Below are 27,049 nucleotides of genomic sequence, written 5' to 3'. Positions count from 1 at the left end.
CTTGAAGATCGATTAGCTGGTGCCGCGAACGACAGTTCTGAAGCAGCGGTCCCATGTCCGTCGCAACATTGATCCGTCGTACGCCGCCATCGCGTCGTCCAGCCCGCCGCGGTACATGTATACTTCCTGTAATTTGGGAAAATTGTTTGTTTCTCAATCAAAGTATTTGTAGTTTTTTGAAAGCCGCAAAAAATAGGGTTCGTATCCTTTTCTATTTCTAATATTGAATGGGTGCCCTGGATATGTCAATCGACTTTGAATATATTTACGGGACCACACTCATAGAAAACAAATTTCGAGCGGTAAATTCTGTTCGGGGTAGTTGGGCTCAAGTAAAAACCTCGGCGAGCATAATTCTCCTGTCAGTGTCCTTTTAAATGTTAGGTAAACCAGGGTAAACTTCGTTGGTTAGATGAGCGTGAGGTGACAAAACGGCAGCAGAAGGTTGCGTTGTTCATCCAGGTCGAAACGCGCCGGGGTGAGGACTGAGGAGGAGCTTATTGTAGAAAAGAAGAGAGACGCAACTCCCGGTGGAGGGGGCTGTTTAGCTGTCTCGTGCCTTTGGGTGTGCTCCAACGTTTAAATTTCCCGGGCCAACTGTCACGTGGCGTTTCATTGTTCCAGAGTAGCGCGGTAGCGCGGATCGACTCGAGCAACACCGACCGACTCTGTCGCGATTGCACGGTTGCACTTGGGGCCACAACCGACCACCACGGCCGCTCCGTCAAAAACAACCGCGATCAACAAAGCCTTTGAGATTTCAAAACTGATTCGTGCACGTGAGAATAAAGCGTCTTCCCGAAGTCCTGCGTCCCAAAACCACGGCTCACGCAGCGTCCGATTTCTCGCGAGCCCGGTCACCATCATGCTGAGCAAACGCATTTTTCACGCGTCGACGACTCGATTTATGAAAAGCCAGCTAAATGTGCAGCTTCGGGGGACCGTGTGATACTACCGACGCGATCAAAGCCTTCCACCTTCGCATTCAAGATGACCATTCGTGTTTTCGTCGAAGCAAGTCCCCTAGAAGTCGACCTCGAATTCCCGAACGGCATCGAAAAAGGTAAGGCCTAGCACTCCGAGAGAAAAAGTGGCGTATTACCAGTATTACTGGTGGCGACGCAAGTCACTTTATTTCTCTTCGAAACGCTTTCAGGCGGTTCTAATGCTTCTCATTACGGCAGAATGACCTTTCTTGCCTCTGGTTTCTGCCGTTTAAACGCCAGATCGTGAGCAGTCTGGATGCACGCAGCGCCATGGAACGTTGAAAAATGTTTCTCCGCGCACTGTTTTCTCTCTACAGACCTATCCTTCATAAAGTAATGTTTTTTCGGCATCGACTGCTTCACTCTTCCTGGCGCTTTCAGTCGGACCACTTATGAAAAGTTGGCACCTGCTGACCGTTTGCTTGCATCGTTTCGCGCGTAGGTGGATGTCTCACGCTGGTTCTTACGGGCCCAGGTCAGGTACGTACTGTACCTACTACGAACGTTTGGAGCTGGAAGTTTGATCGGCTGAAAGTTCTGTCACAGCAGATATCTTTTGTATTCACATTTCTCTCGCTTATTTTCGGCCCTTCTTGCAGAAGCTGTGTGGTGAAGAGAAGTTGGGCATCCAATTCAGCCATGTCAACAGTGAGCTTTTTGCCGTTTCCTTCGATCACTGATAATATTTTGACCGTCGAGTCAGATTGTCTTATCTACTGTCTTATTTAGTATATAACCGACTGAATTTACTAGGCATGGAGTGCCATGCTTGCTAGTAGGTGAAATAGTTTTGCACACTGGCTCAAGGTTTCTTCAAGTGGTATTGATGTTTCTTCAAATCAGCTTTTCAAGTTTATTGTGTGCTTACACTGGTGCAAACTGGGTTTATTGTATGCATTGGGTTGTGGCTAAGCACAGCTCCTCATGTTTGATCAGATGATCTGACAGTTCATCCTAGAGAGCATCTGAAATCCTTTGTTTCTCGTTTCACTTGCAAGTCATTGAGACAACATAGGTTTGTTAAAAAAAACAAAAAAAAACAATTGAAGTACATGCGAGCTGGTGGATGTTTATTATGTTGCAACTCAACCCGAGACTGGGGTATGGAATAGAAACTTAAACGTAGAAGGGACTAAAACGGAAGAGATATCTCAAACGCAGCCAAAAGATTTATTTCTTGTTGCGAGTTGTTTGGCGTGTGCCGAAGATGAGCATTCCAAGGATTTACATGACCCCTTGTTGGGGTGTAATCCCTCATATTAGTAAATTTGTTTGAAAAAACAAACTAGCAGCGAAAATGGTGGATTGTCGTCATTTGAAAACACCCTATACACACAGCCGCAAGGTCACCAACCTCACAACTTGCCCTTTGCTAGGACACAATATACCAGGACAGAGAAACAAACTACCAGAACAGGGTAAAGGCCCGTTCACACTCTTGCAACCGAGTGCGACCGAGAGAGACCAAACCGGTTTTTAAGCCTTTTGCGATCTCTTAGGACCAGCTCCGCTCAGTGCATCCGGTCCCAAGAAGTCTTTCTCGGTCGTACTCGGTTGCAAGAGTGTGAACGCGCCTTAAAGGGATGCCCCCTCACCTAAAAAAAAAGATAACAGTCAGGACAAACCTTCCCAACTTAAACAAACCCTGCACTTTTAGAAAAAAAAAAAAAAAAAAGAAAGTTTATGCTTTGCAGAACATCTGACACTACACCCGCGAAAAACATTGACCCGACCATAAATACAGATACCAACAAATTAATAAAGATATATATATATATGTATATATATATACTGCTGGAACGAAACTTCTTTACTCTACCAATCCAAAACACCAAATAAAAAAAATTTTTAAAATCTGGACAAAGTGCTGTTGCGTTAGTTGCTTGTTTAAAATGGCTGTTTTCGTTTTCTTTCAGATGACATCATACCCGTCGTCAGAACTGTCACTGTGGAAGATGACTTGTCTGTAAGTTTTGTAGAAGAAAGCAATTTTCACAAATGGTTTTCGTTTAATAGTGGTGTCTGTGGCAACTGCTGAAACTAACAACTCAACTGCCTGATTAGATCACATGTGCTATGTTCCCGCTCACCAGGTTTTTCTTTTTGTTTTGAAGAAAAATTGGGATATTGTGTTTCATTTTGGTATTTGACATGCTGTGCCAGAACTGATAAGCTAGGAGGAAACGTTCAATGGACTGCCAACCAGGTAAACTGTAAAAGATAGGTATACTTACCATTCTGTCACCACAGAGAACCTGTTTACCTTTTTTGCAGGCACGTGCACATTGGAAATGGAGATGTCTTCTCCGCCGTTTGCTATGGTGCTGATTTTTTTTTACAGGCATGTTTGCAAACTTTGCAGAAGGTTAGGATCGAGGCAATACCTGATGAAACAGGTGAGTGACATGTGCTCTCCGAAAACTTGCTCCATCTCAGTCGAAAACCCGCTCACGCTCTCTTAGCGTTAGCAGAGCTTTCACTAGAAAGGCAGAAAGTCTATTCACGTTCCGTCCCGCTTGTCAGAAAATTATGTCGTTTCGTTTCCTCGATGTCTGCTTTTCACGCTTGGAATTATAGCAGGTTGCCGGCTGATAGGGACCTTTTGTACGTGTCATGCCTGGTTCATCTTGGCTGTGGAAGAGTGCTATGGTTTTAATTTTTTTTTGCGGAGAGGTTGGAGTGGATGTCATGGTCGTTCCGACCGAGATTCTCGCCAGCTTAGCCGAGGGTGAACATCAAAGGCCTAATCATCGTCATTTCACTTGTTCAATGCAGGAACCATGCCCTGCGTCGTCAGGCTGGTGCCCAAAGTGTACCAGGAGAAACAGGTGTGCCCCCCATTTCCAATGCAAAGTGTGACAACCTTTCGAGCATGTGGAACGAATGAGGAAAAAGGAAAGACTTGGGCTACTCCTGGGTGTTGCAGATGTCTTTTTTCGTTGCTTGGTCTTCGAGGTGTTTGAGAGTAATCAAACCTCAAACCGGTGGCAAGTGCAGTCAATGTACTAAAATGCTAGACTTAGAAAGTCCGGTCGCAAGCCTGTCGACTGGTGGCGTCATCCAAGAGATTTACTTGAAAGTAAACTTGCTCTGCTTGCTTTAGCTGTCGTGCAGAAGCGGACGCATCCCAATTGACTTTTTTTATTCTACTATCTTCCTATTCTGGCTATGATAGATCTTAAAAATTAGGCATCTTATCCCAACTGCAAGCTGGACATTCAGACAGAGTCCGAGCTTTTGGAAGTACATACATCATTCTTAAAATGCAAGAATAAAAGAAAAAAAAAATCTTTCTGCATGCTGCAGAACAAGCTTCTAAAACCTGGCTTTCTTTTTTTTTTTTTTCTTCTTTTTTTGTTTGTTTAACATTAAGAAATTTTTGTTTCTTGTCCTTGTGCAGGACACAGAGCAGGACCTGGAGTTCCCTCCCATTGGCAAGGTCCTGGACTGCCTGCCTGGGAGCCCCACCATGTTCCCCGCCGGTGAGTCCGCTTTCCTGGCCTCTTTTCCAGCACACCCCAACTGCGGCCCGACTAAGGACCTGCACCTCTCGAAAGTGGGCACTCTGACAAAGGCGGCTTTCGCTGCCTTTCCTGCCTTTGTTTGATTTCATTGAGCCGTCAAAGAGCCTTTCTTTGTGCGAACGATAAAAGTGTGGCGCAAATGATTAATGGTAATGTGACAGCCTAGTGTTTTCTTGGGGGTAGAAAGCCAAGTTCCAAAGATGCGAAACCGGTTTTGTAGCATGTTTCGTCCAAAAGCTTTGCATGTTGCCGTTTGTCGACTGGATGCAAGAGCTCTTTTGGCTTAAATTGGATTCAGTCATTTTTCGATGTGGTGAAGGCAGACCAACACATGCTTTCAGACATTCTTTAGGCCGGTGTGTATTTCAAACGCACAAAACATGCAGAACAAAAACAAAAAAAAGATGCGTGGCAACCTCAGTTGTCTTTGCAATAGATTCTTATTCAAAAGTGAACCTGCCTACTTTGTTGGGACTTAAACACCATGCTCTAACGGCAACATCAAATGGCCTCTTCGTGCCACATAACCGAGACGACGCTAAAGGGGGCAGCAGGGGATTGATTTCCGTGCACTGGGTCACGTACGACGCCTTCCAAGCGCTTACCTAGAAACTGGATGCATGCTGTCTCGTTTCCTCTCAAAAGTGGAAATTTGGGAAGTTCTGCAACTGCCATTAGACGAAAGGATCTGTTGGTGTGCCATGCTTGCGCTCGTCTCCTCGTTGCTCGAAGGCTTTGTTGATGTCGTTGTTGAAAGCCCTTTTTTTGGATTGCAGGGTCTCCCGGGCTCTCTGAAGCCAGCTCAGTCGATGATGACAGCCTGGGCATGGAGGTGAGCAAGGCTCCTTGGTGGGCTCGGGGTTCTTTGCAGTCCTGCTTCAGTGTCCCCTTTGTTTTCTCGCCAGATGCAGGGAAACGACAGCACCAACTCCGAAGGTGAGGCTTCCCTCTTTTGCTTTCGTTTAAAGTGCAGCTCCAAACAGTTGCATGACTCAAGTTACTCGGCCCTGCTCGGTTCGGCGACCGAGAGCCAAGGAGCCGTTGTCGAGAGATATAGGCTAAAGATTCAGCTCTAAAGTTTGTAAATGAAAGTACCGAAGATGCACTAATCGGCTGCAATTTTAGTAACTAAATGTGCTCCCAGGTTACGATGCAGTTTCAAGTGCTGTAATTTATTTACAATAACGATGTAGTTTGGAACCTGATTTGGTTAAAGCTACGTTTTTGAAAATTACTTTAAAATTGACGTCAATTTGGTCTCGACGTCGGCACCGTATGTGCTGTCACCATCTCGGACTTCTGCCACGAGCTGAGCACCAAATTGGATCGAAGCCATGCCGACATCTTTTTCCGCAAAGAAAACTTGGCCACTTGTCCGCGGTCGCAACGCACCTTAAAGGGACACTGACACCCCCAAAATGTTTTGTTTTATATTTTGCCAGGCGAATCATTATGGTGTCAGAAGACTACCCAATCAGTATTTTGCTACAGCGTCGCATATATTTCTAATAAAGTAAAAAAACGCAACTGCTCGAAACCGAAACCGAAACTAGACTGGAGAGGAAGAAGAAATTTAGAAGAGGAGAAAGTTACCGGAAGTCACGTGGCTGTGCAACTTCTCTTTTCTGCAGTCAACATATTTGCGGCTTTTTAGAAGCCACAAAATAATGGGTAGTATCATATTTCTTCTCTCTTTTTAATATTGAGTGTGTGCCTTCGATGACCCACGACTTTGATTATATTTCGTGGTTGCGTCTAAACCCTAGAAAACCGCACGTGACCACAAAGAAGAGAGTGAGCGTGACTCAAACCGACCAATTCTCGATCGGCGGTTTTTGGTCAAAAAGAAAACGAATTTCGAGTTGCAAATTCAGTTCTGGGTAGTTGGGCTCTCATATATCATGCACAAATAAAAACCTTGGCGAGCGTAAATACCCTGGCAGTGTCCCTTTAATGTCATAGGATATTTTAAAAGCAGTTGAAGCTAACTTTGTTGGTGCTTGTGAGTATCTAAAACCATAAGTGTACATCTGTAACTCAATTAATTTCAGCTCAAGTAGCAGTGACTCGATCGCTTTTTAGCACTAAGTCATCCAGCTCTGCTCGAACAATCATAGATGGTGTTTATGAAAAAGTTTAGAATTTTGGTTCGGTCTGGAACGTAGTCACATTGATGTGTTCTATATGTATAGGGTTTCTGGTTTTCAGTGTCTACCGAGAAAAACTGATGAATGTGCACCGCATAACCTTCTGACGTATCGGTGGGAAACATAAACACAGAAAATCTGATTGATCGTTGAGCATATATCGTTTTCTTTTGTTCTCTTAGTTAGGACCTATATGCTACAAATCCTAAGAATGTAGGCGTCGATCAGCATAATGCCCCCCTTTTGAGGATTTACAATTCAAGAAGGGCCAGCAACCAGATTAACATTCCCTATAATTGTAAGAGCAGTGTCTGCGTATTTGCCTAATTTTTTTCCTTGCCAATCTTTTGTGGGTGAGTCTTCCCTCATAAAAGAAATGCCAAAGAATTTAGATATTTTGTTGCAGAAATGAGCACCAAACATTCGACACACCACTAGCACGCTGCTCTTTGGTCATTATTAGAGAAGTAACTACCAACCAATCTCTTAATGTGAGACGGTCCAACATTTTACAACCAAGTTTGTTTCTTCTTCAGGTGCTTGCTTTCTCTTACCATAATTTTAACCCAATCTGATAGACATCTGTCGAATAAGTTTACATCCACTCTCTGGTCGTTTACTGAAGGAACCCTATGTCTTCCTGGTGTTTCAGATTTGAGAGACGTCCAATGCCTACTGTTGGTAAGTAGACTGTGTCCCTCCTAGGTCCTTCAAGATGTTCGACATGTTCGATGACAGTGCGATTGCTTTTTTGCAGGATGGCTCCGAAGACGTCGATAACCCGCAGTATTCGCCAGGTACAGAATTGCCCCTTAGCGTGTCACGGGCATTTACTTTGATGAACCTAGTGGTGGACACCACATAAATTTGTGGTGAGAGAAAGGACCAGTAACAGGGCGATTGTGTTGCACCTTGTCAAAGAGTTGGGGCTCGACCTGTTCCCAGGAACAAGTGCGGAGCCGGCCAGCAGCCTCTGCCTGTGCACCGTGTGCGACTTCGTCACTGCATCTCCGTAAGCCTGTTTTTCCTCGGTTTCTCTTATTTTTTTGGGCATTCAGCCTAAACCTGCATTGAATTCTAGGGTCTTGATATTGCCAAAAAGGCTTTTTATTTTTCATGTGCTTTGGCATTTATTGCCCTGGTGCATGCAGCTGTCTTTGGTTTGGGCTGATTAGACTGGACTGGACCGGGCTGGATTGGACTGGTTTTGTGACGTCGCAGCATGGTTCCCGACGCGCTCTTCTCGCTGCGTTTGTTTGCTCCTTATGTCCACTTTCCCCCTTATGTAAGATGGAAAGAGTCTTCTGGCAGGCTTCCAATAACACGCTGCTGACAAACGTAAAACGGAGGCACAGCGACGACGCCATTTGCACGAAACTGCCGACACCCGGGAGGACAGATTGGCTATTCGAAGAGCAAACCATAGGCGGCAATTGAGCAAAGCTAAACGCTCGCACGTTTCATCGAGAATAGGCAGAGCGACAGCAGCAATTTCGGCATAATTTTATTGTTTTGCTTTATTCATTTTTGAATGACGAAACTTTTCCCGCCGAACGTCGCGGCGTCATGCGACGTGACGCAACATCACATTACACTGTGACATTGCACGACTTGGCAGAGTCACGTGACTTCTGAGTGTGTAGTCCCGGTGCTACAGAACGTGCAGCAGTGTGTGCAGTGTCTCGACTGTCGCCAGAGTTCACTGGCAGCACACGACAAGAAAACGGGAATTTGTATTTGGAAGTGTAACGTGACATACTCAAATCAGAACTGTTTGGAACGGCGATTGGATCTGGGCGGCGCTGCAGAGAGGAGCTGCGGATCCACATCCGGCTGCACGCGATCCAGGGAGAGCTCTGCTGTAAGGTGTGCAAGGAGGAGTTCCACACCATGGCCCAGTTCAAGGAGCACTGCGACGGCCACACTGCACCGCCCGCGCGCCAGCTGTTCAGCTGCGAGCACTGCCCCAAGGAGTTCCGCTCGCAGGTACTGCCTCAGCCACAGCCGCCTAATTACGGCCTTCCCTGGGTGGGGACCCGTGGTGCCGAGAGATGGATTGCCACTATACTCCGTTTCATGAGAACTTGGCAAACTGTGGAGGCTACGGCACCCGCGACCCAATAAGAGCATCGAAGCGAGGCACGTGACACTGCATCACGGGAGCGTTTGTGTCTCTGCGGCAAATGCGAGGCCCGTGGGAACAGGCTGTCGTCTGCTGCGAAACCAACTAACTTCGGATTAATGTCCACCGCCGCAACACTGCCGTCCGCTAGACTAGCGAGCTCTTCGGGATCAGTTCATTACACAACCGTACGCTCAATTTACCCACGAATCTGTGGCAAGTGCTAATGCCAGGTCCACGTTTCAAGCGGAAGCTGTCGATTACGGGGCTGTTACCGTTGAAACATCGTTCGAAAGCCACATTGCTTTCTGAAGGAAGGCTTGATCCGAATTAAGTATCGTTGAAAAGTAACAAGTCTTCGTCATTCTTCTGTGTCGTCTAGCGTAGTGTGGATAGAGATGTAATTGTGCAAGTTCAATAGCCGTAAGATGCCAGGATATACGTAGCGTAAGCTTAGGTTCAGCTGGTTATTCTTAGCTATCGTGGTTGTCTAGGATTAACTTGATTATCATGCTTACTGCTGCTTCAGTGACACACACACACATTATGTGACTACTTCGGGATCCGATGAGTTAAGCTTCTCCACTCTTCTTATTGCGGAGGAAGCACCGTGTAACCGAGCTTTCGGTTGCACGTCAAAAGATCCCCAGGTGGTCCAAATTAATCCTCAGTCCTCCGCTGAAGCGTGCCGGATGCCCGTCGTCAATTTGGCCAGCTGTGTGCTGTGTTATGTATCAAGCAACCAAGCTGCCGCCCAGAACAACTGAACAGCGTGAGTCATAATCTCGAGCAGGTGCATGCGCGCGCGGCACGTGCATCGGGGACTGACCTAGGCGCCATACCAGTCCTGCCCGTTTCGTCACTGCTCCTCGCGCATGCGCAGCACGGCTCTCTAGGAGCCATGCGTAACTCCTCAACCTCGGCCTGTGTAGCTTACGCTACAAGAGATACCTAGAACTACTTTGTGTCGCTGATGGTGCTGCTGCTGTTAACAAGGTCTCCGTGGCCTCAACCATGGAGTGCTGTCACGTGCCTTGCTCCAACGCTCTTATTGGGTCACGGGGGCCACAGCCTCCGCAGTTCGCCAAGTTATCATCAGATGGAGTATTGTAGGGCTCATTTTCTTTAGGGCATGGTTTCTCACCCAGGGTTTCCTCGGAGCATTCCCATGGGTTCTACAAGATCCAAAATTTTGTCGATTGTCCTTGTCCCTTAGTAAAATGTTTCTCTAGGTTAATGGGATACTGAGCCGAAATTTCAAGCTCACAAAACAAGGCTGGACGGATACGTGGGATTCTGCAAAACCCAAAAACATCACTCGTACAGCAATATCTCTAACGGATCGGCGTCTTTTTGGAAAAGAAGTGCACAATTGAACACGGCCAACGAGACAAGGCATGTCACGATTCCCATTCCCTCGCTACGTCGCGTCGGGCTGGTGAACTGAAGCGAGGAGGAGACGAGGCGAGGCCGCTTCCCCTCATTCTCAAATTCTCCCGAAGGACAATTACATTAGAGACCTTGCTTGATTGCGCCCTTCTTTTCTAGAAGTACGGCCTTCCATTTGAAATATCGATGTGTGAGTGATGTTTTGGAGTTCGTAGCACCGCGTTCAACACTTCTGCAGCCTTATTTTGCGAAATTCAAATTTCAGTTCAGTATCCCAATAAGCACTACGTTAGCAGATCTGAGCCACCAACTGGTGCATAACTATGAGCCAAACACTCTCTAATGTTTGGATTATTTCCTGCAAGGTCTGCAGATTTAATCGCTGCTTTAGTATTGAGTTAATCTCAAAACCCTTTGACAGTGAGCGTGACGTAAGCGTGTGAAACGTCTCGTTCAGTGTCGCGGCGTAGACCGTTCTTGTAGGCGTAAACATGTTTTCAGCCTCTTCGTTTGCCGAGCTCCCATCGTTGAGTGCAGCGATTGGCTCTCGCCAAGTGCTTCACAGAAAAGTGGACGTACCGGATCTTTTAAAGCTTATTCTCTGCAGTTCTGTTTCAAACGCCATTTCTCTACAGAATGGTTTTTGGTCTTTGTTCCTGTGAACGAGTACCCCCAAGGGCTCCCCGAGCCCCCCGAATTTCCTGAGTCGTCCATGCCCCCAAGTGAAATGTTCTTCCAATTTAATCAGTGTAGTAGAAGGTCAGAGCCATCCATTGATGGACAGCAATGTACCAAGCACCCCCAGTAGTATGCATTATGGTTTGCAGGGTTTGTAAGCTTTTGCACTGCCTTTTCGCACCACTGTCAAGACTGGGAAGGGTTCCTCGGCTGTCAATCAATCAATCTTTTATTTGCACAAAAGAAGAAGGGAAGGGGGGGGGGGGGGGGGGGCCAGACGAAGGAGGCGTGCACAGCTAGCAGGTAGATTTATAACCTGTATGCAGGGACACCCACTAGCCAACCTCCTGAAGACGCGAGGAGATATGAATGAATGAAGAAGGATGAAGTTTAGATTAGAAATGAAAATGTCAGTCTAGAGAGGTAGGCATTTCTTAAGACTGAAAGGATGGAGAACCTCTGCCATCACAGTTCACAGATTTCTGGTGCCTCGTTTTCAACCAAGCTCTTTCCACGTGGCGTTCCATCCCAGGGCGGCCTGGAGCGCCACCTGGAGCACCGCTGCTCCGGGCGGCAGGAGCAGGCAGCAGGCGCCACGGAGAGGGGCTCCCCCATGCTACGCTGCTGTGCCTGCAGCCGCACCTTTGCGTCAGCGTCCGCGCTGCAGGCCCACGAGCAATCCCACTTCGAGGGGCCACCCCGCTCGGAGCACTGCTGCGCGGAGTGCGGCAAGGGCTTCGCCAGCTACAGGGGCCTGCGCATGCATCAGCGAAAGCACCTCAGGGCCTCACAGGTAAGCGCAGTGCCGCTCTCTTATTAAAAAGCATCAAATTTTTTGGGTGGCGAGGGTCGGACCGGGGGGGGGGGGGGGGGGGGGGCTAAAGACGGGAGCAGGGTGCGGAAGGTCGTAAGCGCCAAGATTGGCGGTACCGAAAAAAAGGATGAAGAAGAGACCGCGAAAGAGCGGGAAAACTTAAAGGGGCCCTGCAATGACTTTTTGACTGGTTTTTAATTTGCACTGAACCTGAGCGTACTGAACATAGTAACTTAATCCAACTTTTCTTTTCTCAAATTTCGCTTTATTTTAAAAGTTATAGGCAAATTAGAATTACAAAAACAAGCAAAAAATAACCTTCTTCATGACGTTGTAGGTCCTGGCTTGAGTGGCCTTGAACTAGAGGAGGAGTAGTGAGCTGAGTGAGCTCATCGAGCGCACACGGCTGCCGCACTCCGTGTCGACGGCTCGAGAGGGCGCCACTAAAGCACATGTTGGATACGCTGTATGAAGCGGGCGGCCAGGGCAGCTTGCATTGCATTTGCTGCGCGACTAATCACTAATTCGGCATAACACTTCATTGGCCACAAACGACAGCAAACACGGGGTTAAAGATCAGTTCAGAACGGGAGCCACTTCGCGCTGACGCACCGCCAAATGGCCAAATCGCTAGCAGGGCCCGCGCCGAAGGCCTTCGGAACGCTCGGAACCGGTCGGATTCTTGAGCCGGTATACGACCACAGCGCCGCCGCGTACATCCGGGACCTTTCTACGCTCCTCGTTCGACGTAGCCTCATCCCACTAGCCTTTTCTAGTATGCGCCGTTTTTCTCCGCCGCTCGGTGGCGGGTATGTCGACGGGTCATTTCTCGTTTCCGTACTTTCTAAACTGCATTTGTTTCTTTTCTGATCTAAAATAGTGAACAAAAACTACTTTCATACATAATTGAAACGGTTCGCGACACTTTTATTTTGTATCTCAACTAAAAAAAAGCTCTTAGCGGCTTTGACCATTGGCAAGCCCAGGACCAAAGACGTCACATTTTGCGCGCTTTCGGTACCGTGGGTCGCCCTCGTCGATGGAGGAGGTTTCCGCGTCGTCCGGTTTAAAATATGACGCACTGATATTTAGTTACTCTCTCCGTGACCGCTGGCTTGCCCGAACCCCAAGAGAGGTGGAAACCGCAAAAAAAGGTAGATGCTTAAATATGATTGCAGGGCCCCTTTAAGTTGACGGTGCATTAGGTACGTTCGTTTTGCCATCATGCCCTCCAGTTGTTTGTGGGCTTGTTGACTTTTAGTTTTTGTTTTCAAAACGGTGTATGACACCAGTGTTTCCTTGCAAAATGATGCTAAGAAAAACAAAATACCGACCTTGCAGGTAGTAATTTTTAAGTTTTTGCATGTATATTAGAACCTCGCCAGCAATCTGGGCTCACTGGTATCGTCGATGCCGTTCCTAAGCAGCTGCAGTGTGCAAAAAGATGGCAGACCGTTTATCTCTAGATTTGTTATGTGAGCTCCATGGGACAGACGACACGTGCCGAAGCCTCTTTTGGGGCATCCATGTGTGCTTCACCTTTCTCGTCTTTTGGTTGCACAGCACCGGTTCCAAGGCAGAATGCCATCCTCTGGGTTCCCAGTTGGTGGGTTCGAGTCCCGGTCAAGTTGCCTCGCAATTTGACGGAAGCTCATTGTGTAGAGTGTGGCTTCTCATACTTGTTTCCAAGTAAACCAAAGGTTCCCCGGAGCACCCTCGTTGCTTCTTTGAGCTCCCAAATCTCCTTGAATCGCCCTGCTCCCAAGTAATGCGTATTTCCAGTTTAAGCACTGTTTCGGCAGATCTAAGTCATGCATTAGTGCACAACTGTGGGCCAAACGCTTCCTATTTTCCGCATCATTGTTTTCAACGTCTGTAAGCTTCTGCACTACTCTGTTGCATCTTTTCCGCGACTGGGAGGAATTCCGCATATGCATGGAGTGGAGTAGGGGGAATTCCTGAGAGGGGGGTTGGTTTGATTCCCGCCAGTGGACACCATTTTTTTTAAGACAACTGGTCGTGCTATTGTATTCTTCTACCATATTTCGTGTTGCTCTAGGCCTGGAAACTAGCCCCAAAAGATTTTTTGTGTTGAAACCAGAATACGGCAATATTCTCCTCTTTTCCCTAGAAAAGTGTGCATAAGCTATGATGTGAGTCATCCACAATAACGAGACAAAAATTCACATATTCACCCAGTTCGTTCTCGAACGTGTTGGCTATGTAGCGGTTGTTCATGGCGCCTGCAATGTGTCTTCGACCTATGTGTTTGGCATCCTATTCCGCCCGTGCATCGAAAGTGGTACCAAATTGGCAACAAAAGATGTCGCAAAAGCCGGAGCGTCAACCTGTTAAACGTCGCGATCCTGGCGGTCGGACGTGCGGGTCCTGGCGGTCGGGCGGGCAGGTCCAGAAAAAGCATGAGAGAATGCGAGTGCCGCCGTCGTCGCAGCGTCCCGGCTGCCGAGGCTCCCGTGGACTGTTGAGCCGAAGAGCGGCCTGCAGCAGATCGGGCATCTGCCACACCCACTATTGCTGCTGTGACAGCGCCAGGATCGCGGCTGGCAGCAACATGATGATTCTATGACGTCATCGGGCAGAAATTGAGGAACTACTTTTTAGGTAGCGGTAAACAAACCAGTTGGAGACACGTTCCGGGCACCGTGTTTGTACAGTAGGCTCGCGATAATTCAAACTCGGATATTTTGTACTAATGGTTAATTGAAGCGAATTTTAAAATTTTGGTTGTCCTGCTATGTTTTTAATGCTTTCATGAGCCGCTTCATTCGAACAGCATTTTCGTGTAATTCATGCCTTTTGGTCTTGCGGCCCCCTTGAGTGCACTTCTTTCTGAGCACTGGTGCACCGCACAGAAGCATCACTCACACAGCTTGCTTCCGCGGGTGTTGCTTCTCCGCAGAGCACAGGCGCTCGGTGAGAAGCGCGCTTAACGGGGCTCAAGCGGGGCACGTGTGAGCTATGGAAACGGGCACCACGCGGAAATTTCCGCAGCAACTTGCGCGGACGCTGTGACGTGGCAACATGGCATGGGTCCGCGTCACATCGTACGCGCAAGTTGCTATGAAAACTGCTGCGCGGTGCCCGTTTTCATCGCTCATGTGTCTTCTGCCTAGTATTTCATATTAGACAACTTCTTGGGCTCACGAACAAACTTAATTTTGTTTTGAGTTGTCATGTGCTTCCTGAACGGTCCACAATAAACAACATTTTGGAGTACATTTCACAAATGTTTCATATGTGGCATATGTAGGCATATATAGAGGAAATCATAAAGTATCTGCTTTGTATGTGTAGCCATTCATATGGCAAATCATATTTTATCTTGCATTATATTTAGATGAATTTCTGATAACTCAAAGTTGTGAAAATTAAAACAAATTTCGTGATGGCCTCCTGGAGTTTGATATTATGGGAGTCTACTGTATTAACGAAGAAGACATGACTGTAAACTCTTAGTCTTGCGTCCTTGACAGCTGGAGGCGGCATCTCAGCTGGCAGACGTCCCCCCAGAGCTCGCCGACGCCCCGGCGTCGGAGACCACGTTGCTCTTGGAAGAGACCGTAGCCGAGCTTGGTGGGGCCGCGGCGGAGGCCACATTGTCATCGTTTGACTGTCCGCTGTGCGGCAAGCAATTTGATCGGGAGATCAAGAGGGACCACCACGTTGTGCGCAAGCACACCAAGGCCTACCCGCTGCAATGTACCATGTGCCGCAGGGGCTTCATGTTCCGTAAGAACCTGGACAAGCACTTCCAGGACAGCCACAGCTGTGAGTAGTATGTTTTGTCGTTTGAAGCGGCGGATCGCAGGGGTCCTGGCAACACGGGGCGTGCGGAGCTGGGGCTTTCGCTTAACTTCGTGCTCGTGCAATGACGGACGTTCTGCTCAAATTTGAGAAGATTAACCTCAAGCAAGACGTCGGGCCAAAAAAAAAAAAAGCCGTGACTTTTACGCGGCAGAAATTAAATATGCCTCGCCGGAGGCTAGCACTGCACGAGAACGTAATGCAAGTGACTGGGATAAAGTGCTAAAATTCTATGACTTTTGGTTGCCGAAGTAAATATTTAGAAGGGAAGAACTCGTTTTACCCGCAAGAAAATGGTGTCAAGTGGCAGATGTGGATGGAGTATGTCTGCTTTCTGCTGTGCCTCTTGGATAGTGTCTGTCCAGCGGCGTTGTCAAGAATTGTTTTTGAGGAGGGCCGAGATAGCTCAGATTTATCGACCTGTGCAGATCGGGAGTTTGTGCTGTGTGCTACATACACCCCTGTGCCCGTCTGTGAGACGCAGATGTGAACGCAGAAGCAAATGGAACCTGCTTCTGTGTGGACGTTTTCTGCTGCTTGTCATCGACATGGCTGCCGTTCTATTCCAATATCACTAGAAGCTTTGTATCAGCTGAAGAGCTCGCGCTTTGCGGCCAAGCCAAAATGTTTCTGGGTCGAACCCTACAGTCAACGCTAGTGCTTCGAGTGGCTGGCTAAGCATTAAGAGTGATGCTGGCTTTACTCGGCTCCATCAGTTCTGCGTCCAAATCTTCACATGTTTCGGTTCTGTACCTCGGTACACACAGAAACATGCAGATGTAGCCGTGGCTGCTGCGCATGATATCTTGCACGTTCATCTTTGCATCAATCAAAAACTTACAGCTTGTCAAGTATGGTTCAGTAAAACATTCTTCCCGAATTTGAAAAACACAAAAAAAAGAAGACATCTAGGGATGAAGGCAGACTGTACAGTTCTTTCAACTAGCAACCGACATTTAAAGGTGCCACCCTCAATGCGTCAGCCCTTCCCTTCCCTGACCCCGAATTCCCTTGGAAAAAGAAAAAAAAAACCTTGAAAAAAAAAGAAGAAACTCGGGAGAAAGAACTGTTCTTTTTGAAGTTGGATAGATTTGTCGGTGTGCGGACGTGTCGTGTGCCTGGGTGTCCAAGCGGTTACAAGGGCACCAAAAAAAACCACACTTTTTTAAGCCATCGGCAGGCGTAAAAAAAAGGCAAGCTTGGAACTGCGCTACGGCAAACTTCTCTTGGCAGGTGACCATGTGTGTGATCTTTACTTGAACAGTGGGGATGTTTTGACAGCTTCAAACACAATAGGCAATGACATTGTGGAGTTACCGTAAGGAAGATAAGAGCTGGTTCCATAAGAGATGCGGAAATTCTCGAAATACAGCTTTTCCTTGTCTGCACCCACTTGCGGGTCAAGGTAGCAACTGCTGCAGTCCTAGAACATGCTTCAGGATGAAAGACTGAGCTGACAAAACCAGAGGCGCTCTTGGCGCCCTCAGTGCCCTGCCAGCCACGTGTGGCGTTCGCGTTGCCTGTTGGACTGGCGCCAGAAATTTTTCGGCTAGTGCACAAAGCATTGGCAAGATAGAAAGCTCCGCAACTGAAACACAAAGTTCCTCTAGTGACGTTGGTTCTATTTTCTATTCCATGACCGTTTGGGGCTCAAATGTTATCTGTTTCCTGATTTTTTACGTCTTTCAATTAAATAATAGCAGTGCGCTTTTACGTGCTGTTGCAGGGAAATACAGATAATTGTCACATCAAGCTCGAGCAAATGCAGTGTATTGCAAAAGAACATTTGCAGAATTAGCTTGGTCATAGCTGACAAAATTCTCATGTACATAGAACATGTTTTTGGGTCGTTGTGCAATCGTTTACGTACGGACTCATGTCGCGACTTCTGACAAGGATAGGAATGAGGCGCCACTAGCGAGGAGCCCTGCTGTAGCGGCGACACTATCTATTTATTTATTGTTCTTTTCGTTGTAACGCTTTTGCGTTTTATGTGTCACCTTTCAATCTTAAGTTTCCACCAAGTTATCCTGGCCAAAAAGATATCCTATGTTAAAAAAGTACCACAAGTAAGCTACCAACACGTGATTGATTTGCTCAGCATACAGGACAATGCATCCCTGCATATGATGAAAGAGCGCTACGTTAGCATTGAATGACAAAAAAACGTTACCGTGTTGCTTACGAGCTACAAGTGGAGTCGTCACTTTACACCTCTGGTTGTTCTCATCTGCACTTCTGCAGGTCACTACTTGATGACCACATCCACCGACCCTGAACTGGTAAGGACCATGGTTTTGCTAGTCATAGGTGTAAATCTATATTTCCCGTAATTCCTTTCTTTACAGTGGAGAGGTTCTAACACAGTAAAGGCACCTCGAAATACCCCTCAGAACAGCCCCTTTTTTCTTTATCACTTCTTTTAACTATATTCCGAAAACGGGCATACAAAATGCTGCCCGCGAATCGAGGGCAACTTTTGGCGTCTCTCACCGACGACCTTGCTTGTTGCAGTCCCAGCTCAAGTGCAACTACTGCGCCTTCTCCACGTCTGCACTGGAGCAGATGCAACAGCATCTGGGCGGACACCCCGAGATCCGCTTCTATGCCTGCGAACACTGTGACAAGGAGTTCACGAGCGAGGTGGGTATCCGGTCGCATAAGAGACTGCTATAAAGTGGCCACCCCATTTTAAACGAAAAACATTGAATCATTGCCCATCTATTCATTCTTGCAGGACTCCCTCAAACTGCCATGTTTTCAGTAGGAAAAGATAGTCTCTTGCGGGTTCGGAATAGCAAGTTGTTGCGGGTTCGGAAAGCCCTCCACTCTTTTTCACTTTAGCAGAGCAAACATTGCGAGAGGAGAGAAGGGGAGGAAAGCACCAATAACGGTTAGCCAAAAGCTTTGTATGGAAGGGCATCTCCCCCTTTTCACGCTGCAACATACTGCACGTGGATTTGAGCAAAACGGATTAGAGACCCTTTACCTTACTGTAGTCTTGTGCGAATAGTCGATTTTGAGTCCAAAGCGAATAGTGGTTTTGGCCGAATATTTTCGATTTGAATATCGAATAGTTTTTCCACGCCTTTCACTACCATTGCATAATGCTTCGACAAACACCCAGCTAAATCTGTAAAGGTTATTCCACTTTTTCATTCATAAGCTAACATAAAATGAATCCTATATAGATGGCCAACTATACCAATTGAGTGAATTTACAAATCTTGATATATAAAATATTCTTCCTTTAATCTCAAGTTAAAAAAGAATGAGTCGCGCATGATGAGCACAGGTTGTAAAAGCATCTCTGCCTAACATAATATACTCTTCCATAAAAGTTTAATTTTGAAACTTTTACTACAATGTAGATATACGCATTCACTAAGTTTCCCTTTATTTTCAAATACAGTCGGCACGGGTGCACCATCCCGCTTTGAATGTATGCTTTTCTTGAGCACGCAATTACGATATTGTTTATCGCGGCGGGTTATCCCGTTAAGTGCGCTTCTTAGCGAGCACCGATGTAATGCGGAGAAGCAACACTCGCGAAGCTCACTTCTGCGGGTTTTGCTTCTCCGCAGCGCACCGGTGCTTGGTAAGAAGCGCACTCAACAAGGCTAACCCGCCGTAATCAACACTTCGAAAAACGCGAATAGTGCAGTTCTTTTTGAAGCGAATATCGAATAGTGTATTATTCGGAACTACTATTCGAAATGTTGAATATTCGCACAACCCTACCTTGCTGCAATCCTAGATCAGCAGTAGACCCGATAAGCATGCGTAAAACTCAATAATGGTGCAACAACTTGTTAGTAAACATGCTTTCATGGTAGCGAAATCTTGGTTTTTAACCTCGGCGACCGCTGGCCGCACTCTCCGTGCCCTGTGCAGGTGCGCTACCGGCGCCACGTGGAGAGCCGCCAGTGCGAGCTGAAGCCCCAGTGCGACGTGTGCGGCAAGTGCCTGAGCAGCCGCACGGCCCTGCGCAACCACCGGCTGTGCCACGGCCAGGACAAGGGCTTCGGCTGCCAGGCGTGCGGACAGTGTTTCAAGACGCAGACCACCCTCAAGTACCACCTGTGAGTCAGGCAGGAGGGCTAGCCATCTCTAGTCCCATGCAGATGCAGTTTGCCAGTTTATTAACAGACTGTCATGTAATTTTGCACGGAGGTATAATTAGATAATTATTTTTTTCAAATATGGAGGTACGAGTTCACCGAAGTAGAAAATGGCAAAGAAAGAACTTTTTTCTTGGCCGTCAAGTGGCAGGTGGATTTCTGTGCTGTTTACCTATTTTTGCAAAATGAAGGAGATAATGTTTAAACCAAATTTTATTTTTCCCCTCTGACCCATTGGTCAGTTATAATAAACACCACAGCGATTCATAATTCTGTTCGATGATTTTGCAAAAAGAAAAGAAAAAAAGAGAAACCACCTCAACTAAAGTGCATAAACAATACATTTTGATTCTTTTGATTTAGGGGAGTTTATCTTTTTATACTTTCTAATATTTAATGTGCAGCTTTCAAGCACGTTACGAAATCGATTTATGCGGTCTCTGCAAAGGGCCACTGTGCCACAGGGTCCACGCTGCATGATGCTATAAAGCAGGGGTTTCAAACACGCAACCCGCGGGCAACAAGTCCCGGTTCCTATGTCTTGAGCATTAGAAATGGCATGCAGCATATGATCTCAGCTCACTGATTCATTTCTGCTCAAATAGCAGCTCTGTTCTTTAACATATTCCACTAGTTTATACTTATCCCACCTGTGCAACAATTCCGCTACTAGGCTGCAGGCCCAAGCTCTTCGTTGAAGAAAGCATCTAGGTTGCGCAAACTCTCGATAAGCAGGAGCAACTGCCAAAGATAAAGATAAATCTCCGAGCTCAGGATTCTCGCCTCTAAAAATATCATTAATAAAAGAGAAGTCTTTCTTCTGAGTGTTCTACGAAAAATCGTCAGGAAAGCAAGAAATGTCAAATTAACTGATTGTTTTTCTGAAGAAATGTCGAGCTTGGTTAATTCCCGAGTGAATCGAGCAACGGGAACGACAGTGTACTTGCTCTTTTGCTCTATTAAAAATGCCAGCATATTGGCGGGCGGCGTCATTTTAATTCTTGTTATCACATCAGGTCAGGGTTGAAAGTAGTCATATAAACGAATCAAATCTAAAGATGTTTCTGGCAAAACTGTGAGTTCACAAAAAACATAAAATCGCTTAAAGGCCGACGTACACTTCGCGCTTTCCACTTTTGCCCGCCACCTCCTTTCCTATATCCTCTCCACGTTTTACCTTGCCCCAACCTGGCTCCCCTCGCAGCTTAGGAGAGGGGAGCGCTAAAAGGATTATCTTCCCTGCAGAAAACCAAGGTTGTACGTCGGCCTTTAAGCCCAAACCTCCACCCCCGTCTTACGTTGGCCCTTGACCTTTTTGGGGTGGGCTATCTGGCCCTTACACTCAAATGAGTTTAAGACCCCTGCTATACAGGGTGTCCCAAACAAGAAACACCAAAAGGAGGAGAAAAAAAACAAAAAACGGACTGCTTTGTGGGAGTGAAACCAACTGTATTTTCATATTTTGTTAGCAAGCATCTTAGGAAGGTACGCAAATTTTTTTTTAGTGCACCTAGTTTTTTTTTATATAAAACTAATTAGTTAACTTCTTAATTATTTGTTTAAGGGCTGAGGTGTGAATTGGAAGGTTTTGTGTGCATTGAGAAACACCTAATTAAGGTGTCGGCTACATGACACGCTTCGAGCGCTTTTTTTTATTATTCTAAAAATAAGGCCCGCAAAATATTTACGAGTGGCCACGTAATAGCACACCCCCACGTCACATTTGCAGAGCTGTCAGACATGCCCTGAAGGAACGAAGTCGCCCTTTTCACTGGCGCATTTTCCGAGAGAAGGCTTCGTGTTGGTGTAGGCCCCAAAGAGAAACGCGAGCACCTTCTACCTCAAAGCCTGGTTTCGCAAAGCACGCCAATGACAAGATGACCTTCGTTCCTTTGGAGCTCGTTCGAGAGCGCTGTATATGCAGTCTCGCACTATGTTTTTTTTATATTTTACGGGCTTTCTTTTGAGGCCAATTGAAGGAGTGTGCAAAAAGTATCTGTAGAAAACATCTTAATTAGGTGTTTCTCAATGCGCTCGACAGCTTCCCAATTCACAGCTCGAACCATAAACGAATAATTACAAAGTTAGCCAATCAGTTTTAGACAATTAAAAAACTAGATGCACCCAAAGATATTCACGCACTTTCGTAAGGCGCTTGCTAACAACGTACAGTTGCTTCACTCCCATAAAGCACTCCATTTTTCTTTTTTTAAGTTCGGTGCAAGGGTTCTGAAACACCCTGTATATAGTCACTGGCACCCTAAGAAACGCAGGACGCAGTGATTCCCGAGCACATGATTATCGCTCCTCGGCCCATGGGATTGCAGCGTTAGCTGATAAGAGCTGCAAAGAACAAAATCATGAAGCACGAACATACCAAGCCACGCCCTTTCTCAATGAATACAGCGAGCGCCAGGGAGAACAAAACTTACAACTGTTTTTCTTTTGAATGCAGGCAGGCCAAGCATGGGGAGCTGAAGTCGTTCAAGTGCGAGCACTGCTCCAAGGGCTTCAACTTCCTGTCGCAGAAGAAGCGCCACGTGAGCCGGGTGCACCTGCGCCAAACCAACCACTCGTGCAGCCTCTGCCCCATGAAGTTCATGACCAAGCGCGAGCTCATGCTCCACCTGCTCTGCGGACACAAGTGTGAGTCCCCTTTTCGGGCTTTTTGCCGTTGCCCCGCGATATCCGCAGCCTTCCGACACAGTTCCCGGGACACGTCTTCAAGCGTCAAACCCCTAACGTCTTCGTTTCTAGTTTCTCGATTTCCGCTTCGTAGCGTCGTCGGTCGCGATCCTGCGGGCGGCACAGTGGCAAAGGTGAATGTGGCAGCCACCCGTCCCAACTCGTGACGAGGGGGGACGCCGTGACGACGGTGACCCTCACGTTCGCTCGTCTTTTTTGCCGGAACTTCCGCGACTGACCACCAGGACTGCGGCGAGCGACTGAATGTGCCGCGCGACTCCCGCGACATAATTTATTGCCTCGTCAGGCTCACTTTCGACGGATGGCTGGCTGTATGGGATGCCAAACGTGCCGGTCAAAGATGCGTCCCACGCACCGTAATTTCGGGGGTTGCATTCACACTTTGAAGGGCCCCTGGCAAACTATTTATGCGAGTATTGTTCAGAAATGCGACTTGCAAGGGTCATCTTTAAAGCCCTGCATATCTGCAGATCATCTGCTGTAAACTGGAGGATGCGGATAAATATAATCGGATTTCGGGGATCGGATGCAGAAATCCGCAGGTCCCGATCTCTGTTTTTGTCAACGGGGTCCCTGAAAACATGTGCGACCGCAAAGTGTAGAGTGAATAAGTGAGCTATGGTAGGAACGGGTGCATCATTGCATGTTTCGCTGTAGCAAATTACTCTCTCAGAAAAAAGGTGCCAATCGGCAGAAAATTGTTTTTTACGCCAAGAAAGACTTGATTCTCACGAAAGATTGCTTTAGAGCAGGGGTAAACAACTAAAAAATTAGGAGGGCTCAAATAATGTTATATGTACACTGTTTGGGCTGCACCAAGTGTTGAAGTGTCGCACATTTTGACTGCGGTCGGGCTTCCGATATCAGTGTCATGTCCGTCATGGCAGATCGAAGGTGGTGGTCCCTCAGAGTCATCAGTGAGGTCTGCTCACAATGTTACATGCTCCCGAATTTAGCAGATGCAGTTCGGATGCAAAGTATGCGGATGCGGATACAATAGTTGAAGAATGATGCGGATGTGGTTTGGGTGTAATTACAATGTCTGCAGATGCGGACTGGATGTTCAAACAGTCATCTGCGCAGGGCTCTAGTCACCTTTCTGGAAAACACTACTCTTGAACCTCAATATAACCAACTTCAATTTAACAAAATTTGTGACGTAACACAACTTTTTTTAGTTATTCCATCTCACTCCTACTGAAGACCATATTTTTTTTAATCTTGATTTAGCAAAATAGTGTTCTCCTACCGCTTTTCTTTTTCTACCAAGTTTTTGTATATTGCATACGCACTCAAAAACCCCTGTAGGAAGCAAAACAAAAACAATTGGGTAAAACAATTGTAGTCTTGCATACACACAAAAAAAAATAGCCAAGTAAAAGAAAAGAAAAAATTGCCCTCCTTATGAGCCAGTGAACAACAAAGTGACAACATTTCTATGGTGCTAACATCCTTCATGCTTGGATAGTTTTGCATATGCTTTTTTAACAATGTATGGTGCATCTATGAAAGGTAGAGTTCTGCCCCTCGTCGTTAGAGCTTAGGTAATGACCTGAGCAACGAACGGCACGCACCAGCGAACGAACGAGAGATACGAAATGGTGCAAGGCTCGCTTTCAACAATTCTAGAGTTGAAAGATGTTACCATAGCGGCCACTAGTGCTGTTGTTTGAAGTTCTCAAGCGAAGAAGCTGACACATGCAATCAGGGGCGGATTTAGAGGGGGGGTCCGGATGTCCTGACCCCCCTCTTGATTTTTGCATGTGTAAAATTTAGGGCGTGAAACGAGGGAGAAGGGGAGGGGGTTCCTAGACATATGGTACGCTGACCAACACCTGACCCCCCCCTCAGGAAATTCCTGCATCCGCCCCTGCATGCAATATACATCAACACGATTGGAGAGTTTGTAGGTCCTGACCTTCCTGTAACTTAATTTGTACTTTTTAGCAGCAACCTTTGCAGCTCTTGTTGCATGTTTCCTCTTTGTAAACGGCCCTGCACCCCTCTTTGGCTTTCAGTCCAGCCGTCGCTGTCGGAGAAAGGAGCAGCTCTCATGCCCGACGGAACGGTGAGTCTGCGCTGTCTGGCATTCGTAACAGGAACGTATTGACTGTGAAAATTGTTGTGCGCTAAGAGAAGAAAGTCTGTAGGGGAAAGATGCAGCTACTGAGAATGGAGCCCGTGTGTCCAGAATTGGCCTCCTGAATGGAGCTCACCTGGTTCGGGGTCCAGTAGGAACTCGCAGAAAGAGTGATCACCATTCTTTTTTGGTTTTCCCATAGAACTGGAAGGCCATCACCAAAGCTTATAGGTAGTGTGGCAGGAAGTGCTCATTGGGGCACTAACCTAAGTGGTAAATGTGGTGCTGACGAAAAACCTTTGCAACTAAAAGATGTACCGCTGTCGCGCTAACGCTTGAGGCTGGTTCACACCCTTGCGACTGCTTACGATCTTTTCTGATCTTTTTTTTGTTGGCGAGAGAGCATATTGGCAGCGTCTATCGGGCGACCATGGAGCAACTGGCATTTCCGTATACTCGCTATTTCGTTTGCACATCTTTCTTTTTTGGCTCGAAAAACTTTTGACAATGTTATAAACGACGATTTCTCGTAAGTAGTATGTACATTTGAACTCGCAAATATATACTGCAAAACCTTCAATCTAGAGGAACGCAGTTCCAGGGCCACCTCATGGGTGGTACCAGCGTGCCAGTGTGTTTTTATCGTTGTAAGAGACCACAAGAGTCGTAACACACTCGGTCGGAAGCAGTCGCAAGAGTGCGAATGAGCCTCGACAGTGCCGTGCAACGTGCATACCAAACAAACAGACGAACCGAGTTGAGTTGCAGCGTCCCTTGGGTGCCCTTGCGCAGCGTGCCCCGAACCTGAAGCTGTTCCAGTGCGAGCACTGCGAGTATGCGTCGTACAGCCGCAAGGGCTACCTGCGGCACCTGGTGGACCACACGGGTGTGTGGCCCTTCGCCTGCGACCTGTGCGGCAAGGGCTTCATCGAGCGCAACCAGGCGGAGCGTCACATCCGTACCAGCCACACCACCGAGAGCTACCCGTGCCCCAACTGCCCCCGGGTTTTCGTGCTGCCCTCCAGCTTCCAGGAGCATTTGCAGGCCCACGAGGAGCAGCGAGGCTACGCCTGCCCACAGTGCGGCAAGTACTTCGAGACGCAGGGCCTCTTCGACCTGCACCTCCAGGTGAGGCCCCAGGATATCCGTCTCTTCTGTCGTCGACCAACCGGCGCTTCGTCTTGCTCCGCGGTGGAGAGCCGCTAAATCTATGGGCTCATTCGCGAGTTGGTTAGATGGTACACACACTTTTTAAAGGCTGGTTCGCACATTTTCAGCCTATGTATAGGTATATTTTTATCTCTTTTTACGCGCTGTTCTTTCATTGTCGATTCGAAATAATTCTGACAATGTTATAGGCGACCATTTCTTATAGATGGTGCGTAGACTTGATTCTGCAAATGTTGCAATACTTCCGGTTTAGTTATACAGGAGTCGGAAGTGTTTCATGGCTACCCTATAGATAGTGTCAGTGTGTGAAGCAATTGAATGCAGGTCACTCGGTTACAAACAAATGCGAATGTGGGAACCAACCTCGACTGGCTCGTGATTGGACCTGCCAGCCTATGGTTTTGGCTGTAGTCTATCGCAAAAAGTGTAACGTCACGTTTACGAAACATGGAACAGACCCTTTGTATGTCTTTGCGCATGCCAGGTTTTACAGGAAACATTGACGAAGCTCGTTCCATTCCCGTTCCCGCTTGTTTTCCTACGACCCCAAAAACTAAACGGATGCGGCAAGAGTCATTTCCCGGCAACAGACAATCCACTTACTCAGGCCGACCGGCAGTTGAAAGCGAGGGGGTGAAGCACAAGAACAGGTGGAGGACAGAAGCATATAGACAGTGTCAACTTTCAGCCATTGCGTCTCCCCACCGCTCGTGTTTTTGCACCGTTCTAATATTTGGCGATCTACGAACTGACTCGCCTGATGTGTCGTTGGCTCCTCCCTTGCAGGCTCACTCGCGGGAGCTGCACTACCGGTGCCAGGCATGCGGGCAGGGCTTCAGCAAGATCGCCTCGCTCAACTTCCACATGATCGTGCACAAGCACGAGAAGGGGGGCCCCAACACGTGGGCGTACGCCTGCGACGTGTGCAAAAAGCGCTTCAAGTACCCGGGCAGCCTGGCCGCCCACAAATACAAACATGCCCAGGAGCTGGTGCACCAGTGCGACCTGTGCCAGGTTACCCTGCGCACCCAGGGCCTCTTCGAGGCCCACATGCGGCGCCACCGGGGCGAGAAGCCCTTCAAGTGCCCCTACTGCGAGAAGGCCTTCACGCTAGCCATGACCCGCCGCCACCATGTGACCCGCTTCCACACGGGCGACTACCGCATCTTCTGCCCGCTCTGCCGCAAGGGCGTCGTGTCCAACAAGATGCTGAGGCGCCACCTGTACCACGTGCACGGCACGGTGCTCGCCAAGCGGGGAAAGGCACTCCCGCAGCTCCACTCGGAGGACGTGCTCACCGAGGGGGCGCTTGGGGAGGACGGTGCCGCCGCTCTGGTGGCGGCCGGCGCCCTGCCCGAGGGGGCGCTTGAGGCGCTCGCGGCGGAGGACGGCCTGCCCGAGGGCACGCTGCTACTCGGCACAGTGGAGGCAGTCGTCGAGACTGCGGACTTTCAGTGACGCTGACGAATAAAGTGTAGTTTTTACAA

At 47.7% G+C, this 27,049-nt stretch overlaps 1 protein-coding gene across 1 annotated transcript; it reads left to right on the top strand.

Moving 5' to 3' along the window:
- Nucleotides 1–614: 614 nt before the first annotated feature.
- Nucleotides 615–27,049, top strand: LOC8038979 (zinc finger protein 14). Its single transcript, XM_029983234.3, has 22 exons — nt 615–1,063; nt 1,429–1,466; nt 1,586–1,634; nt 2,903–2,952; nt 3,328–3,382; nt 3,762–3,814; nt 4,387–4,468; nt 5,287–5,342; nt 5,416–5,446; nt 7,310–7,338; nt 7,415–7,454; nt 7,603–7,669; nt 8,466–8,643; nt 11,379–11,639; nt 15,155–15,449; nt 17,730–17,767; nt 18,000–18,128; nt 19,380–19,567; nt 22,062–22,252; nt 24,331–24,380; nt 25,185–25,520; nt 26,349–27,049. Exons 1-22 carry the CDS (start codon nt 991–993, stop codon nt 27,018–27,020), a joined length of 2,961 nt encoding a protein of 986 aa, XP_029839094.3. The 5' UTR covers nt 615–990; the 3' UTR covers nt 27,021–27,049.

This window comes from Ixodes scapularis, unplaced genomic scaffold, assembly GCF_016920785.2.
Source record: "Ixodes scapularis isolate PalLabHiFi unplaced genomic scaffold, ASM1692078v2 PGA_scaffold1__304_contigs__length_218370807, whole genome shotgun sequence".
NCBI classification, from domain to species: domain Eukaryota; kingdom Metazoa; phylum Arthropoda; class Arachnida; order Ixodida; family Ixodidae; genus Ixodes; species Ixodes scapularis.
The sequence above is the reverse complement of the archived record's forward strand: the minus strand, read 5'-3'. Positions and strand labels throughout refer to the sequence as shown.